The 16,647-nt window shown below is 40.2% G+C and overlaps 1 protein-coding gene across 1 annotated transcript in view; it reads right to left on the bottom strand.

Moving 5' to 3' along the window:
* Positions 1–15,539, bottom strand: part of frem3 (Fras1 related extracellular matrix 3) — a 46,989-nt gene extending 31,450 nt beyond the window's left edge. The window contains exons 1-2 of the mRNA XM_047366756.1: positions 10,363–15,539; positions 8,496–8,585 (exon numbers count right to left, since the gene is read on the bottom strand). Of these exons, the coding sequence (XP_047222712.1) occupies positions 8,496–8,585; positions 10,363–15,391 (5,119 nt within the window). The 5' untranslated portion in view covers positions 15,392–15,539. The remainder of the gene's footprint in view (positions 1–8,495; positions 8,586–10,362) is intronic.
* Between the last annotated feature and the right edge of the window lie 1,108 nt (positions 15,540–16,647).

Raw genomic sequence — 16,647 nt, 5'->3', positions numbered from 1 at the left:
CTGCTGAACTCAGGTCATATTTCCATTAGCTTTCAAACTGACCATCCTCATAATTTCTTCTGGGATGAAACGTTTTATAGGCTGCATGTAATTCCGAATGTCACTGTTAGGAGCTATTTGATAAATTACAGTCAGTGTATTAACACTCATCATGAAATGTTTTTTTTAAGCTTTTAATGATTTTTTTAAACTTTTCTTTTTTCTCAGTTGCATGATTATAGAACAAACGCTTTGAAAAAGTAAGTAGTGGGTGCACAAACTGTAATTATTGTGGATTTCTAACCAAAATAGGCTCAAAATCACAGTTAGTGGCAAACTTGATAGTTAAGACTAATTAACGTTTCCTTGCCAGGACAAAAACCTATTTGACTGCCCTCAGAGGACTGATCTGTACCTATCTTCAATGAAGAACCCAGTGAAGATCTAAGAAAAATATTTTTATATTTACACAAATCTAGAAGGTCTTTTGGAGACAATTTCAAACAGATGCAAATTTCAAGAGAATAAAGTTAAACAACTTAAACAACTATATAGAAGCCCAATGGATTCAAATGTTTTACCGCTACCATGGTCTGGTAAAGGACCAATATAGCCAGTCTTATGTGAAAAGAAAATGGTTAGGATGTTCAGGAAGAACCCAGATACAACCAAAGCCATAAACCTATCAAGAACTGTAAACTGCTGGAACACAAGCATCAGTATCAGTCCATACATTGTAGCTTCAGTGTATGGAGGCCGCTGATCAAGAAAGAATCTTCTGCTCTGGCACCGACACCTTCAAACTCAACTGAAATTTGCAGCCGCCCACATGGTCAAGCTGAAACCCTTTTAGAGAAACATTATCCTCCAACAAGACAAACACTGAGCTGCTTGGCCACAATGACAAGCAGTGCTGCATGAAAAGACAATGCCAGTGGAACCTTAATCATTGTGCAACGTTGCTGGAATAATGAAGATAAACGTTAAAATTCCTGAACTTCAGCTCAAATCAACAGCTAGATGTTTGACACAGGTTTCTGTTCCAGCATGACAATGATCCCGAAAACACATTAAAACTGGTTTTTGACAGTAGGTTAACACTAAGCTTTTGAAAGGTCTTTGAAAGTCTGTTAACTATGCCTAAAAGCCAGAAACCAACCTATTTAAATTGTATTTACCAATTCTGCTATAAAGAGTGGCTGAGTATCCAGCCAGAGTTATACCAGAAGCTTAATGGTAACAAAAAGCAGGTAATCAAGCTGCAACTTGCAAAAGGAAATTTAACCAAATAATAGCGTGGTTATATTTATATGTTTGATGCTATATGTACACTGTTGAACCATTTATGAATTCATTATTAGATTAACTATAATGTTCCTAATTAAAGTATGTAAACTTTTGTGCAACTTTATATACAATATGCTTAATTATTACCATGGAAAGGAGAGGAAAATGAGAGAAAAAATAAAAATCCAACAAAAAAATATTCTGAATCAGCAAGTGTAAAGTGAATATACTGAACGGTGACTTTTCAAATGATAGCTGAAGTAAGTATAGTGACAATAAAGCAGCATCAAAACAGGTCCCTGTAGCTCTGCTACCAGTACGAAACATAGATCCAGTAAGATATTAGGTCAGGCCAGAGATATCACAGGAAAGGAAGGTCAGCATGATGCTCTGACGTCCATCGGCATGATGCAAGGAGGAGCAACCTGCTAAGAATATCCTTGTCAAGCGGCAAGCATCACCGCTCTGCATTCCTCATCAATCATCCTACACGTATAATTAATGCGTGACTTCCAGGCAGCTATGCTGGGAATGTCAGTGTCACAGTTAACGTGTGATCTGGTTGATCAAAGAACTGCCAGACAATGGTTTACAGGCAGAAATGTTAATCTCAAAAGGATTAGTCAGTCTTTCTTTATCAAAGTCTGTGTTGTTGCTTCTGTGCATAAAGACCCACACAGTTCATTAAGGGACTCATATGGGTCTACCTATTTGACCATAATCCAAAAAATTAAAATTAATATTAGGGCAAATAATGCCCAATGAAAAACATCCAAAGCCTATTTGCTGAAACTAAAATTGTTCAAAGTTGAGCTGAAAATGATGGATGTTTCAACAGCCTGACAATCAAAGAAACCAAGAATGCCGTGTGGCTCTGAAGGAAAGCAGCAGCAAGTCGGTGAGAGCTTGGCTAGGCGCTGCAACAGCTTTGCCATATGAGAACAGATAAGAATAACCGCTGAAGCCATACATCATAATTCCACCCCCTAAAAGCCCACCATAAATCAAGGCTGAAAAAACAGGTTCCATAGCTTTTTGAACCATTTTTTGAAAAGGGAAGGGAAATATTCCCACAAATATTAGAATGGGAGTAGTGAAAAAATAGTGAACAAACTAGAAAAGGGGAATGGTGGTCCCCCTAAGGATCTGTAAGAAAGTGAGAACAGAGCAGAGATTTGTGGAGAAGGACTGACAGGCCTCGACTTCCAGGAGTCACGGGGGGCCCGACTCTGGCACCGTGAAAGTCACTAAATCTCCTGTGACTGTTGACACAACTGACACCTAAGATCCCCAAACACAGTTAGGAAGTATACCATGATTGTGTCAGTCAGCATGCAATGCTAAAGCATAAGAATACACCAAATGAACTGAGGAAAATAACACATACACCCTTTTAGACAAACGCATTTTTCTCCCCACTTTTCTTCCTTCACCCACACACCTCCACAGTGGGAGTTATCAGGCTATCTGTGATTGGGTTGGATTTCTGGGGGGCTAAGACCGGAGTCACCACTGACTTTGAAAGGCAATCCCCCTTCTCACTTACACACCTGTCTGCTTGGGATGCCACTTCACTTTAAGCCCGTTCTCTGTCTGTGGTTCTGGAGTCTGGAGCCTCTCAGGAAGTGCATTCCCATGCTTGGCTGTTAATGATCATGTACTACTCAAAAAACCAGAGTCCGATCTCCCAACCCAATTGTTGCTACTACAAAATGCACCTTTAATTATTAAAATTATGTAAAGGTTTATACTGGTGTCTTTTCTGCTTTATTGAATAGTGTAATTAAATAATAAAATGTCAGTTTTGTGCAAAAAGGGAATTATCTTCAATTTCATTTAGCGATGCACAGAGAAATCAGCTGGCGATCAGAATCGGACGATTGTCAGCTTGATCGGCTCTGACTGGTAACCGGCTGGTTTCCAGTCAGTGAATGCACCATACTCAGCGTTACCAGGTCACACTTACAACAACCTTCACCGTTAATGTTGTTATTGAGTGAAGACTGTACTGTCTTGTACTGGAAGTCTGAGGTGTACAGAGTGAAAAGGAATGGTGAGAGCACAGGAGCACCACAGGGGACTGTACTCTCACCATTCCTTTTCACTCTGTACACTTCAGACTTCCAGTACAAGACAGACTCCTGTCATCTGCAGAAATACTCAGATGATTCTGCAGTCGTTGGGGGATCAGAGATGGACAAGAAGCTGAGTACAGGAAGGTGGTGGACCGCTTTGTGGCATGGTGTGGAAACAATCATCTCATTTTGAACGTGACTAAAACAAAGGAGACGATTGTAGATTTTAAGAGAAACAGGAATAAGTCAAAAACTATTCCTATCATGGGAGAAGAAGTGGAGGTGGTGGAGGAGTATAAATACCTCGGTGTTCACCTGGACAACAGACTAGAGTGGAGATGCAACTGTGAAGCCATCTACAAGAAGGGACAGAGCAGAATGTACTTCTTGAGGAAGCTTAAGTCCTTTGGTGTTTGCAGCAAGATGCTGCATATCTTCTATAAGTCTGTTGTGGAGAGTGTGATCTCTTCTGCCATCATCTGCTGGGGAAGCTGCATCAGAGCCAGGGACTTAAAAAAACTCAACAAGCTGATAAAAAAAGCTGGTTCTGGAGACTCCTCTGGAACCTCTGGAGATCATTGTGGAAATAAGGATTCTTCATAAAATGAAGAACATTATGGAGAACCCTGAGCATCCTCTTCATGAGACTGTCCTACAACAACAGAGTGTCTTCAGTCAGAGGTTTCTTCAGATCTGCTGTAAGACGGAGCGCTACAGGAGATCCTTCCTGCCCACAGCCATCAGCATCTACAACGGCTCTTTGAAGAAACCTTCATAATATGAGCCATAACAACATTTAATTTCCCTTTGGGATTAATAAAGTATTTTTGAATTGAATTAAATTGAATTGAATTGAAGACTGTATTTTGTAATTACTTTTACTATTAGTGAGGTATTTGAAATTCACAGTGGTGTAAGAAGCTTTCTAAATGGAAATGAAATCATCATGACATCATGTTTTCTACAACATGTGAAGACAGATCTCCAGGGTGAGAGAGCAACACTATTAGCAGTTACACTTTGTTTGGTATCTCTTCGGAAGAGTCGGCGCTCGGATCGAGGAATGAACTGAGAGCGTTCTGGTTCCAAATTGGAACATCAGTGGGATTAGCTAATTGTTTTGGTGCTAACTACTATTAGCAATTGATAGGAATGTATTATTATTATTATTATTTTCTCCATTTAATGCATTTAAACTCTAAAAAATCACAAGAATGTTTTACAGCCCAGTGTGCCACTGGATTAATCAGATATTTTAACTACATTCCACATGCGTGGCGGCTTTTTTAGAAACTAAAGTCATGGCTGCTCGACCAGCTCAGACTTTCCTAGTCAGTTTTTCATTTTCAGGGAGCGTTGTTGTTTTATTTCTGACTGCAAACTAGGAAAAATAGACCTGAGTAAGAAGAAAAGATACCAAAGAGCAAAGGGCACACAAAGTACAGATAAACTGCTGTTTGATCCTTTTGAGCTTTCTGTTTTGTTGTTTTAGAAATGATCATTTAAAATTTTATCCCCATATTTATTTTATCTTTGTTGTAAAATAAAAGTAGCACCCTGTCTGATGTCACCTCTGCTTGTATAAATAAACAATGACCTCTCATTGCAGAAAGGGTAAAAAATATTTGAATGGTGTTCGTATTTCTTCTGAAATTGTATTCCCTAAAAATAAAAGTCACAATTAGCTAAAATCAGTATCCACATGTCAAAGTTTGTAAAATCCAGCTCCATAATCAGCCACAAAAGTCTGCTTGGTGCAGCTCTAATTTGTTTTATGTATTGTTTCCAAGGACTAGGACTTTCTTGTTATATTTTAATCTAGTGTTAATAACTCGCCAGTGCTCCGGGCTTTCTGCAAGTCTGTTTTTCTTTTGACTTTGGTTGCTTCTTAATCCACTTTCAGTCCAGATAATGACTGTTTTCATGTAAATTCTAATGTTTAAGTCAGTGACTCTGACCTCAGAGCAATTCAGGAATGAAAAAATGACTCAAAGAACCAGTTTTAGATTGGACCTTAAGACCTCTGTAACTATGACACAAAGATTTTTAGCACTGACAAGCAGATATTTAGATTAATTTGCTAAAATGCTTTTTCTTGAGTAATATATTGAACTGGTAATTTTACTTGTGTCACCCCCTCAGTATAACCACATTTCCTTCACCTCTAGGGGACATTTTAATTTGCCCGTGGCTTGTTGGAACTACTGCTGGACACGGACATAAACAAGTTGTGTATCCACTTGTAAAGAGGAGGTATTTATTGCTTCAGGATCCCACTGCTTCAAAGCCTGGAGGGAGATTCTGACCTGGTCATCTGCAGGGACATTATTGCTCTCCCAGCAGACAGGAGACCAACCCAACATCTGTAGTTCATGTTTGTGTTTGAGGTCACTGTCATTATTAGAGGAGGAGAGTTAAGTTTAACATCCTACCTGCTTTACAAGAACTCATCATTTACTTAAAATACCAAATGACACGTCAGAAACAGCAGTTCTGTTTACCCTGGCTTCAGCTATGATTGCTATATGAACAGAAAAGTTAACAAATTCAGAACTTAAGATAAGTCGGAATCACATCCTTTAATAATGTCTGAAGTGTAAGATATATAATGTGGTTGACTGACTTCACAGTTTGAAAATGTTGGATGAAAGGTTTGTTACCTTAAGGCCAAACTGAGTGGATTATCTCAGGTGCAAATCTCTTTTGACCCTGAGTTTTACCCTCATACACAAACAGCTCACCTGCAGAGATTTATTAGGGTATAGTCTGACCATTAGCACGCTCTCCAGCTGCATGCTGCATCATGTCCAGGATGCGGCCACATCCACCAACAGAGACTTAACACTTCCCTGGAGATATCCACCAGCCTAATCCTTACAGGATGTTTCAGTGTGATTGTGGTCCCGAGTTTTACTAGAAAGGACATTTGTTTTATGGTTGGATTTTTAGTATTAGATTAACCTGTAACTAAAACATTTTTTCTTCTTTGCTAAGAAAAGCTTTAAAAACAATTAAGCCATTTTTCCTTTGTGTAACAGCCTGGTCAAATTTTACCTCCCCATTTTTCCTAGCTGAAATGTGAAAAACGTGGGGTCCTGGTGATTTTGACATTGTATATATTAACTGCTTATCCTTTTCCAAAAACACAAATGTTGAACTTTTCTTCACTTTTTATGCTTTTATACGGGGCCCGGGAACTGACATGGGGGTAAACAAATATAGCGTGCGCACGAAATACTAATTTGTGTCATAATTTGGGGGTGTTTTTTGGTTTGGGCTGCACGGTGGAGCAGTTGGTAGCACTGCTGCCTTGCAGCAAGAAGGTCCTGGGTTTGATTCCCGGCCTGGGGTCTTTCTGCATGGAGTTTGCATGTTTTCCCCGTGCATGTGTGGGTTCTCACCGGGTACTCCAGCTTCCTCCCACAGTCCAAAGATATGCCTGTTAGGTAAACTGGTCACTCTAAATTGCCCTTAGGTGTGTGAATGAGTGTGTGCATGGTTGTTTATGTGTTGCCCTGTGATGGACCGGCGACCTGTCCAGGGTGTACCCTGCCTCTCACCCGTAGACTGCTGGAGATAGGCACCAGCTTCCCCGCGACCCACTAAATGGTAGAAAATGACTGACTGGTTTTTGGTTTTTCTAATTTTGTTCACACAGTTGAGTTTTGGAACCTGTTTCTGTTTATGGTTTTTGAGGTGGTGCTGTAGTTGTTTAGGTTTGTATTCTTGTGGTTGTTTTCAGTTCATAGTGCTTTTTGATTTATGTTTCTTAGGTTTGATTAGGTCCTTGAATTTCCATTTTTGTTCCAGCCATATTTCGTTTTCACTCCCTGCCTCTGTCAGCCAGTAATCAGCTTAATTTGGTCCACCTGCACCATGCAATCAGTCTCCTTGTTTCACCTGCACCATGCTCCATATATACAGTGCTTCTCAGTTCATTCCTTGCGGAAACAGTACACTTTCGGAGTTCACTGTTGTTGCTCTGTTTATGCCAAGCCTGTCTTGCCTGCCTGTCCATGCCTGTTTCTGCCACCACTTGCTGAAGTGAGTTTTTTATTGAATCTGTTTACTCACCACTCCACACTGCTTCCTGCCTGCCTATCTGCAATCTGGGGTCCACCACCACACCACGTTTCTGACAATTTGTTCCCATGAAATACAAATTTGTGCCCACAAAATACTAATTCGTTCCCACAAAGTAGTTATTTGTGACCACAACATAGGTATAACGTGTACTTGAAATACTAAAACTTAATAAACAGCGCACTTTCTAAACATAGGGAGGAATAAAACAACAGGATGGAGAGGGATAGTCTGATCGAGTTTTATTTTAGGTTGGGGGTGAGCTACAAAGGTTCTGAAAAGCCTGGCATTGCAAGGAATATTCAAATACTGAAACATAATATAAAGTAGCCGCCAAAAATAAGATGCCGACTGCGTGGGAACGAAGTACTAATTTGAAGCGCTGAACGAAGTAAGATGCACTCTATAACAGCGCTTCTTACTTCGTGGAAACAAATTAATATTTCGTGGGAACATATTAGTATTTTGTGCACGCGCTATATTTATTATTTTCCCCCATGTCAGTTCCCGGGCACCGTACTTTTATAATTGTCTTGTGGTGTAACTCGAGATTTTATTTATTCTTTATACTGTGACGTTTAGTTTGTAATATCACTTTTGTTGTTACGCTTGCATGCAATAGTAAACATTTATATAGCCAAAACTAAAAACTCTCATTCTTAAAGGGAACTACTCTGGTGTAAATGTTTTACACATATTTTAAAGGTGGCATTTAAAAGCTTTGGGAACCTCCCAGAGGAAAACAAGCTTTTTATTTGTGGACAATGAAGCACATGAGAGTCTTTTACTTTTACAAACCCACAGTATGAGCTAGCTTCAGGTCTCCTCTGACCCTTGTCCTCTGAACCTGCAACCCCTCTCCACTTCTGCAAAAGGAGGGACTCTGCCCCTGGTGTCGGTCATAGCCAGCTGCATTAAGTCTTTGTGATGCAAACACTTGTGACTGACAGAGAGCAAAGCTTTTATATTTTTAGCAGCTATCATGTAAAAGAATATAGAAAACCTTCTGACAAATTATTTCTTTTAGACATCTGTTTAGTCTGCTTACATATAAAATAATTAGAGTCTTACCGTTGTCCTCTACTGTGAAATAGAAGGTATCACTGGTGGCGTTGCTCCCATCCAGCAGCACATAACAAATCTTCATGTCGTTGATTTCAGCTGTTGTTGTGATGAACAGAGATACACAAAAATTTGGATGAAATGACAACATTTTTGTGCAACAAATGCTTTTATAAAATTTTAGTTACTGCTTCAGTAATGAAAGTCAAAAAGTATGTATGTCTATCAGTTTAAAATTGTGGTTTTGTTTTATAATTTATTGTTAAAGTAATGTTAGTATTGTTAATACTACTAATTCCTATTGTATAATTGACACCAATCGAGTATATTTTTGATTCAGTCCTGAAACGACGATATTATCCCTGTGTTGGTAAATCAGTGTCAACATTACATAAGAGAGCGAACAAAGTTCATCACGTTGTTTCTGTTTAAATTGGGAAGGATTTTTTCAGCCTATCTAAGATAGCATCAACCATGCTCATTAAACTGACATAGGATGTGAATCAGATATGTAGCTAAAATATTTGATTTTAAAGATTTTTGAGAGAGGGTTTTCATCTCTTAATATGCATATTAATTATTTTATTTAAAAACTACATGAAGAGAAGTTTTTTACTCTAATTTCAACTTTTTTATTAAAGTGTCAGAATGCATTCGTTGTCACATTTTGCCCCATTGCTGCAGGGTCCTACCCTATCAGTGAAAATAGTGCTAATACGTCAATTACGTGCTTTGTTTATGATAATTCAAAGATTGGATTTGTACTGTTGACTCAACCAGTCTGTGACTGAGAGCAAAGTTAGTCTACATGAAAATGAAAAAAACGCCAAAAATAGCCAAATAGTTTTTTTTTATATTTCTTTGTTTATTTTTCTTAATTTAGTCAAAGACTTAACATGAAGTAAGGGGCAGAAATATAATAAAAAAAAGAAAATTCAAATTCAAAACGCAATCTTTAATAAAACTAATGTATGGAATTAGATTTTAGCATTTTCCAGGTCAGGATAAGCAGGGAGAAGAGAAAAGCCATTGCACTTCCAGATGACTTTTATTATTAAACTTTCTGAATGATGAACATCTGAATTTCTAAACTAAACTGCAGAAACAATCAGTGCTTTTCATGCTAATTAAAATTCTATCAGTATCAGCTTTTTTCTACAGAAGAGTTATTCACAGTTCATCATGTTTTTGTTTACAGTTGGTGCTGTTTTATGGTGATTTGTGCAAATCTACAGAAAATTATTTGTATTTGAAATCAGAACTGATCCATATTCTAAACGAAAATCCAGGAAATTTGACACTGAAAAAGTTTGAAGTTGCGTGAATCCTGAAACTAGGGATTAGTTAGGGATATTTTTTCTTGGTATTTGTAAACATACCATACAAACATATTCTATTTACATATTTCTTTATTTAGACATGCAAAACACAAGCAAAACAAAAACAAAAAATTGGAATGTGATACTATGCTTAATTTTACTCTTCAGAAAGACCTGATTTTAAACAAGAGTATGGATTAAGATGTGTGTTTTTTTTAAGGATGAAATATTCAGTGGTCAATAGTAAAATTCAGTTATTCAGACATAAAACACAACACTTCATTAAATAAGTATTGTTCGGTTCCAGTCCTCAAGGGTCGATGTCCTGCATATTTTAGGTGTGTCCCTGCTCCAACTCTTGATACAAATAGCTGAATGATCTCCTCAGTATATCATCAAGTTCTGTAGAGGCCTGGTAATGACCCACTCATTTTACTCAAATGTGTCAAACCAGGGAAACATCCAAAATGTTCAAAAAAACATGCAGACACTGACCCTCTGGGGATGAAATTAAACATCACTGTGTTAAAAAATTTCATGGTGTGCTGCTTCCTTACCTTGTGTGAAGGTCTTAATGCTATGGTTGCCCAGCTCCATGTTCATGATGAAGCCATGCAGCGGTGCCTCAGACACAGTGTACTTCAGGACCTTCTGGGGACTGTCTCTGTCCTCTGATCTAAGGACCTTGCTGGTAAAAACAAAGCCCAGGTGTCCCGTTTGGAGGACTTTCAATGAAGCAGCAGCTTTATTGACTACAATCTGGGGCATGCCATTGTCCACTGTGTTGATGTGGATGGTCATCATTTGAGGCTTGCGAGTCTCGTACACAGTATCAGGAAAGACATAGAAGTCGGTGTGAGTGCCGTCTGTGACAATGAAAGAAAAGCTGTCCTCGCTGGTCTCTGTGCCATCATGTTTGTAGCTGATAAGGTTCTCATTCAGGTCCTGCTTGGTGAAGGCTGTGATTGGCCGGGTGTTGTTGAAAAGCAGTTGGCCGTGCATGGGTACCTGTGTGACTGTGAAGCGCAGCAGGTTGTCAGGCGTGTCCCGATCCTCAGCCGTTAGCTCAAATGGTGTTATGAGCTTGATTTCTCCCTCCTCAACAACCAGCTTGTGTACAGTGATGACAGGTTTCTTGTTATCTACATCAGTGATGGACACTCTGAAGGTTCGGAATACGGGATTGTAACCATCCGTCACCTCGAACTCAAAGCTGTCCATCTTGACCTCATCGTCGGAGGTGTGGAGGTAGTAGATCTTATTGCCAGCCAGCTGCAGTTGGGTGAAGGTAGAAATAGGAACACCTGGGAGGTCAGTGCACTCTAAATGCCCCCGGCTGGGTGCTCTTGTAATGCTAAAGCTGAGATACTCATCAGGACTGTTGATGTCAGATGTGCTAAGGAGATCAGTGGTGAGAGTTACTTTGCCTCCTTCTTTGAGTGTCACACCTTTGTTGATTACATCTGGGAAAACCATGTCAATGATGCCAATGTTGATGTAAAAGTAACGATCAATAAGAGGATTGATGCCATCTGTGATGTCAAATTTCATTAGATCACGGATGCCCTCCTGGCCTGTGTGTACATACTGAATGAGTTGCTTGTCTATTTCATCCTGCGTGAAATTCATTCCCAAGGTTACGTTTACCAAAACATCGCCAAATTTGCTTATACGCTGAAGGTAGCCCTGCCCAGGACCGTATCGCACAACATATGTTAATTCTTTGTCTTCAGAGTCAAGGTCTGTTGCTTTTAAAGCCCTGTTACTGATGACCTTCGTCTCCCCAATCTCAACATCGAGGCCATCGTTTATAGCCATTCTTGGTGTCTCATCATCAACAGGAATAACCATGATGAGAACTGTTTTCTCTACTGTGTGTTTTCCGTCAGAAAGCCTGACCTCAAAGCTGTCTTCTTTGGTCTCAGAGTCATCGTGTTCATAGACAATGTTAGCTGCATCTTTGATCTGTTGTAAGCTGAACTTTTCTACAGGGATTGTGCCGGTTCTGAGCTGCTGGATAATTGCACCATGCTTGGGGTTTTTGATGATCTCAAAGAACAGCTCATCCTCAGGGATATCAGCATCAGCCGCGTTCAGATTTGGTGTGTCAATAACAATATTCATGCCTTCCATTACCACAAACTCGCGGGTAAATATTTCCGGTTTCTCGTCATTGGCCGGAGTAATGACAATGTGAAGGAAGTGGCGTTCAGAGAAGTTGATACCATCGGAGCAGCGGAATGTGAACTGATCCTCCACAGGCTCAACTCCTTTGTGGATGCTTTGGACGTAGTAGATATGACCAAGGGCAATGTCTTTAACTGTGAAGGCAGTGATGGCGATACCGGCTCTTGATTTCTCAGATCCTGTGGCTGGGGAGATGTTTTCCACATAACCAGATTTTGGTTGGACAATAATGGTGCATAGGATGTCATCATTGTTGGTGTCAACATCCTCAGCTTGAATGTGATTTATGGTAATAACATTCTTCTCCCCTTCCACCACAACAAATTGCCCCCCAACTCTGACAACAGGTGGAATGCTGTCAACAGGAAGGATGGTCACATGAACAGTCACAGCTTGGACTTTGTTGCCACCTACAACCCATTGATCAGACATATCAGACAAGGTTAGGTTGAAGGAGTCGTGTACTTTGACTGGACCGATTTCACCAGAAGTGTGAGCATACACCACCACTCCATTGATGATGTCCTCCTGGGTGAACCTCTCAGCTGGAGCGCCGTTGACCAGGATTTCACCCAGAATTGGAGGTACCTCGACAATGAAAGTAAGCATGAGGTCATCTGTGTCTTTATCACGTCCTTGAATGACATTACTGGTGATCTCTGTTGCTCCGTTCTCCAACACATCAATGGTGGCTCCTAACACGCCAGCTGGGAGCATGATAGTGGGGATCTCATCGTCAACTGGCTCTATGGTGACCCTAACAGTAATGGGCACCTCATGGAAACCATCACTCACAGCAAGTTTGATTTCATCATTGAGAGATTCCTCTCCACCATGGATGTAAGTCAAGCGACCGTTTGCAATATCTTCGAGAATGAACGTTTCCCTGCTTGACATATAAATACCTAAATATTGCAGCTGTCCATATTTAGGAGCCTGAGTCAAGGTAAAGATGATATTTTCATCGTCTGTGTCCGTGTCAGTGGCGTATAGCTCCTCGCTGGTTATTATAAAAGTACTTGTTTCCTTGACAATAAATCCTTTGTTAATAATTTCAGGGGGTTTGTTGTCAACTGGCTGGAGAAAAATTGTGAATAATCCATCTGCTGAGTTACCAGCTGTGTCCTCCACAATGAATGTGAACTGAACCACTTTTGGAGTGATGCCCAGTTCCTGGTCTGGAGGTTTATAAGCTACTTTGTGGTGATTAACCTGGGCTTGTGTAAACTCTGTAATTACAGTGTCAGGGCTGTCCGTCAGTACAATCTTTCCTAAATGGACTGGATTGTTTTCATCTGTATCGGTTGGCACTTTAGTGATTGTGTATTTCAGGTCTCTGTCTTCTGAATCTAGGTCGGTATAACACAAGAATTTCTTCCTGAAGAATGTGAGCTCATATTCCTGAACAGTCATGTGAAGTTTGGTGCCTGGGAACAGCTCCGGGGGGAGGTCATCAACGGAAAGGATTTTAACGGTGAAGGTGTGCTCACCTGACTGATTAGGAGGGTCGTTGTCATCCTGGACACGAAACACAAACTGATCTGTCACTGTGGTGGTGCTGTGGGGTCCAACGTGACGATAGAATAGCTTTCCATCGAGAATGTCCTTTTGAGACCACTCAGTTACCACCTGCTCAAACATCTCATCTGTCTCACTGAACTTCCACTGAGAAGGTTCAGCAGGTGACTCGACTTGCCTGAGAAGGAGCTCCCCCACAGTGGAGTACGGTGCTTCAAGAAGGAACTTTATAAATGAGTCATCTGAGTCAATATCTGTAGCACTCAAAATGAAAGGAGAGATCTGCATCATTTCCTTCTTAAACAGCACCAGACCAGTGTTGGCATTGATTATAGGGGGCTCGTCATCAGTGGGAACAATAGTGATAGGAAATAAAAATTCCACATCATTACTTCCATCAGTCATTCTTAAAATAATGTTATCGCTGTAGGTGTCGCTGCCATCATGCTGGTACACCACAATGCCAGTGTCTAGGTCGGATGGCGTAAAAAATTTTCTGCGCAACCCGAGTACAGTCAGGTCTCCGTGTTTCAGACCATCGACAACGGTAATCCTCACATCTTCCAGGTTATCTTCATCACTGATTTCCAAATTCTGTGAGCTGGAAAGAGCTCGGGATTGGCCTTCAAACAATAGCTGACCTGTATTTTTGGTTGCAACCGGAGCTAATGTGTTCATAGGTTTTACCACTATCATAAAAGCAAATGGCTCAGACACGGCACCATCAGAATCTACGATTTCAAACTCTAATTGGAAAATCCTCTCTTGATCTGAATCCTCTGACGGTGGCTTGTATGCTATTTTCAGATCTCTGATGTCCCTCTGGTTAAATGAAGTGATGGGGAGGTTCTGATCATCTGTGCTGATGATATAACCCTGTTGAGGGCTCAGAGGTGAAGTAATATTGAAAATTAAATCATCTGGGTCAGATTCAACATCTTCAGCTGCCAGCATGTCACTTGTAATAGCCGTCATCACAAACTGATCAACCTCCATCATCATCATGGCTACAAAGCTGGGTTTGGGAGCAGTGTTCTCTGCACCTTCTCTAATTCTGACCATTGTTTGGAAGTGCTCCTGTAATATGATGTTGCCCTCGTTATCCTGCAGCTCTACCATCATTGGAATATAGTCTCTGTTTGGTGACTTGCTTTTAGCGGTGTGCTTGTAGTGAATACCCAGATTTACAAACTCATCACAATCAACCAGCTGGCCATTGGGAGGGCTATTCAAAAGCGTGCCATACCTGGGGAGACCTCCAGCGCCGACCAGTGTGGTGATCTTACACTGCGTGACCCCATCCTCAAAGGAAAACTCCAGAGCCTTTTTGTCAATCGGGCTGCTGTCCCCATTGAGTTTCTCCACATTGAGTGGCATATTCCTGATGAGGATCTCGAGCTGCTGAAAAATCACCTCCACTTCCAACATGAATGGAACAATAACTGTGTCTGTCTGTGAATCATAGCGAAGCTGCATCTTCACACGATCCCTGCTGGGGCTCCGAGATCCAAAATGAGTGTATTTCACTTCGTTTGCTCCAAATGAACAGGGAAACTTTTTCGGGGTCAACATCCCAGGTTTCTGGGTCAGCGGGTCATTGTCCAAAACTGTTATGTGGCAGCGGTCACTGGGCTGCACTTCTGTAATCAGGTCATTCACAGGGTCCAAAAACACTGACCTCCCGAAAGGCACCCTGATCCCATTATTAGCAATGATGATGTCGTCTTCATTAGGTCCAGACTTGTAGTAATAGAGGTGACTGGGAACAAACGGCTCTGAAAATACTGAAACAAGACAAGAGCTGAGACACAGAGTTAACAGCAGGCATCTAAAATATGCCCACTTTTTGCATAGTTGGAAACTTTGCAGACAACCAGCCATGTCCACTGCTAGTTGTCCTGCAGTTTATTTATATCACTGATTGCTCCTCCTGGATGAAACAAAAAAAAGCATTAAAAAGACAACTTTTTTCCTGAAGGTTTGAGCCTTTGAATCAGTCTTTGTGTGTCTATGTGGCCACACAGAGACAGGAGTGTGGTGAAGGCTGCAGGGCTGTGCAGGTAAGAATGAAACAGTAGACAGTGACAGGCACTGACTCCTCCTTCTGTCAGCACAGGGAGGGAGCCTCCAGCCCCCATGGCTAATTTAAGAAAGCCTATTGGACAAGTCTGAAAAAGACCTGCTACAACCAACACTTAACTCCTTTCTCTTTTTTCACTTAATGGGTAATGGGAGAATAAAATAAATAAATAAACCAAATTTATTGGAATCTTTACTGTGGGACCGGGTAATTTGTGTAAATCAACAATCAGACTTTAATTTAAATTTTGAAAATATTTACACTTGACCAATGTTTTCTATGTCATATCATCTAATCTAATCTAAATATTCCCAATATACATTGAAAATGATTAATTTTTGGTTTACTTGAGGTTTTATTTTGCAGACTTACGTTAACACAAGAGTTTATCTGCATCTAATGTGCATTGTTGAAGTGAAAGGCACCAGTGCCCTCTAATGGGTTATTGCATCGGAACTGGAGAAATGAAGTAAGGAAAACATATATTAATAGTTTGCTTATTAAATACTTGCACAGTTTGGCAAAGGTCCTCACCGACTGATTTAATTTGTTTTCATAAACAGTTTTTTATGTATCAGGATGGCCAACAGGGATCAGGCAGAACCTCTAAGAGGTGTCTGTATCTGTAAAGGTTTCATCAGAAATCCCTTAAAATAAGTCTGTTTGCATTACAATAAATTCTGTCCTGAAAAGATTTGTTTCTGTGGTACAGATGAGGAATGTTATTGCATCACTAAACCAAGTTTATTTCTGAACCAAACTGTAAACGTAATTCTATGCTGAATGCTAAAACGTTTTCAGTTTTTCAAAGACAAGTACAGTGTCTCCTAAAGGTTTTTCCACAGTTTCTCCACATTTGCTTGCATTAAAATTCTCAATGTATTTTATTGGGATTTTTTGTAATAACATAAAAATGGTGCATACTTGTGATATAGAAGGAAAATGAAAATCTATCAAATATGGCATGCATTCATACTTTTACTCTGATACCCTTAAATAAAATGCATTGCAAACAATTGCTTCAGAAGTCACATAATAAAATCTGCCTGTGTATAAC

Source organism: Girardinichthys multiradiatus, chromosome 5 (genome assembly GCF_021462225.1).
Source record: "Girardinichthys multiradiatus isolate DD_20200921_A chromosome 5, DD_fGirMul_XY1, whole genome shotgun sequence".
NCBI classification, from domain to species: Eukaryota; Metazoa; Chordata; class Actinopteri; order Cyprinodontiformes; family Goodeidae; genus Girardinichthys; species Girardinichthys multiradiatus.
The sequence above is the reverse complement of the archived record's forward strand: the minus strand, read 5'-3'. Positions and strand labels throughout refer to the sequence as shown.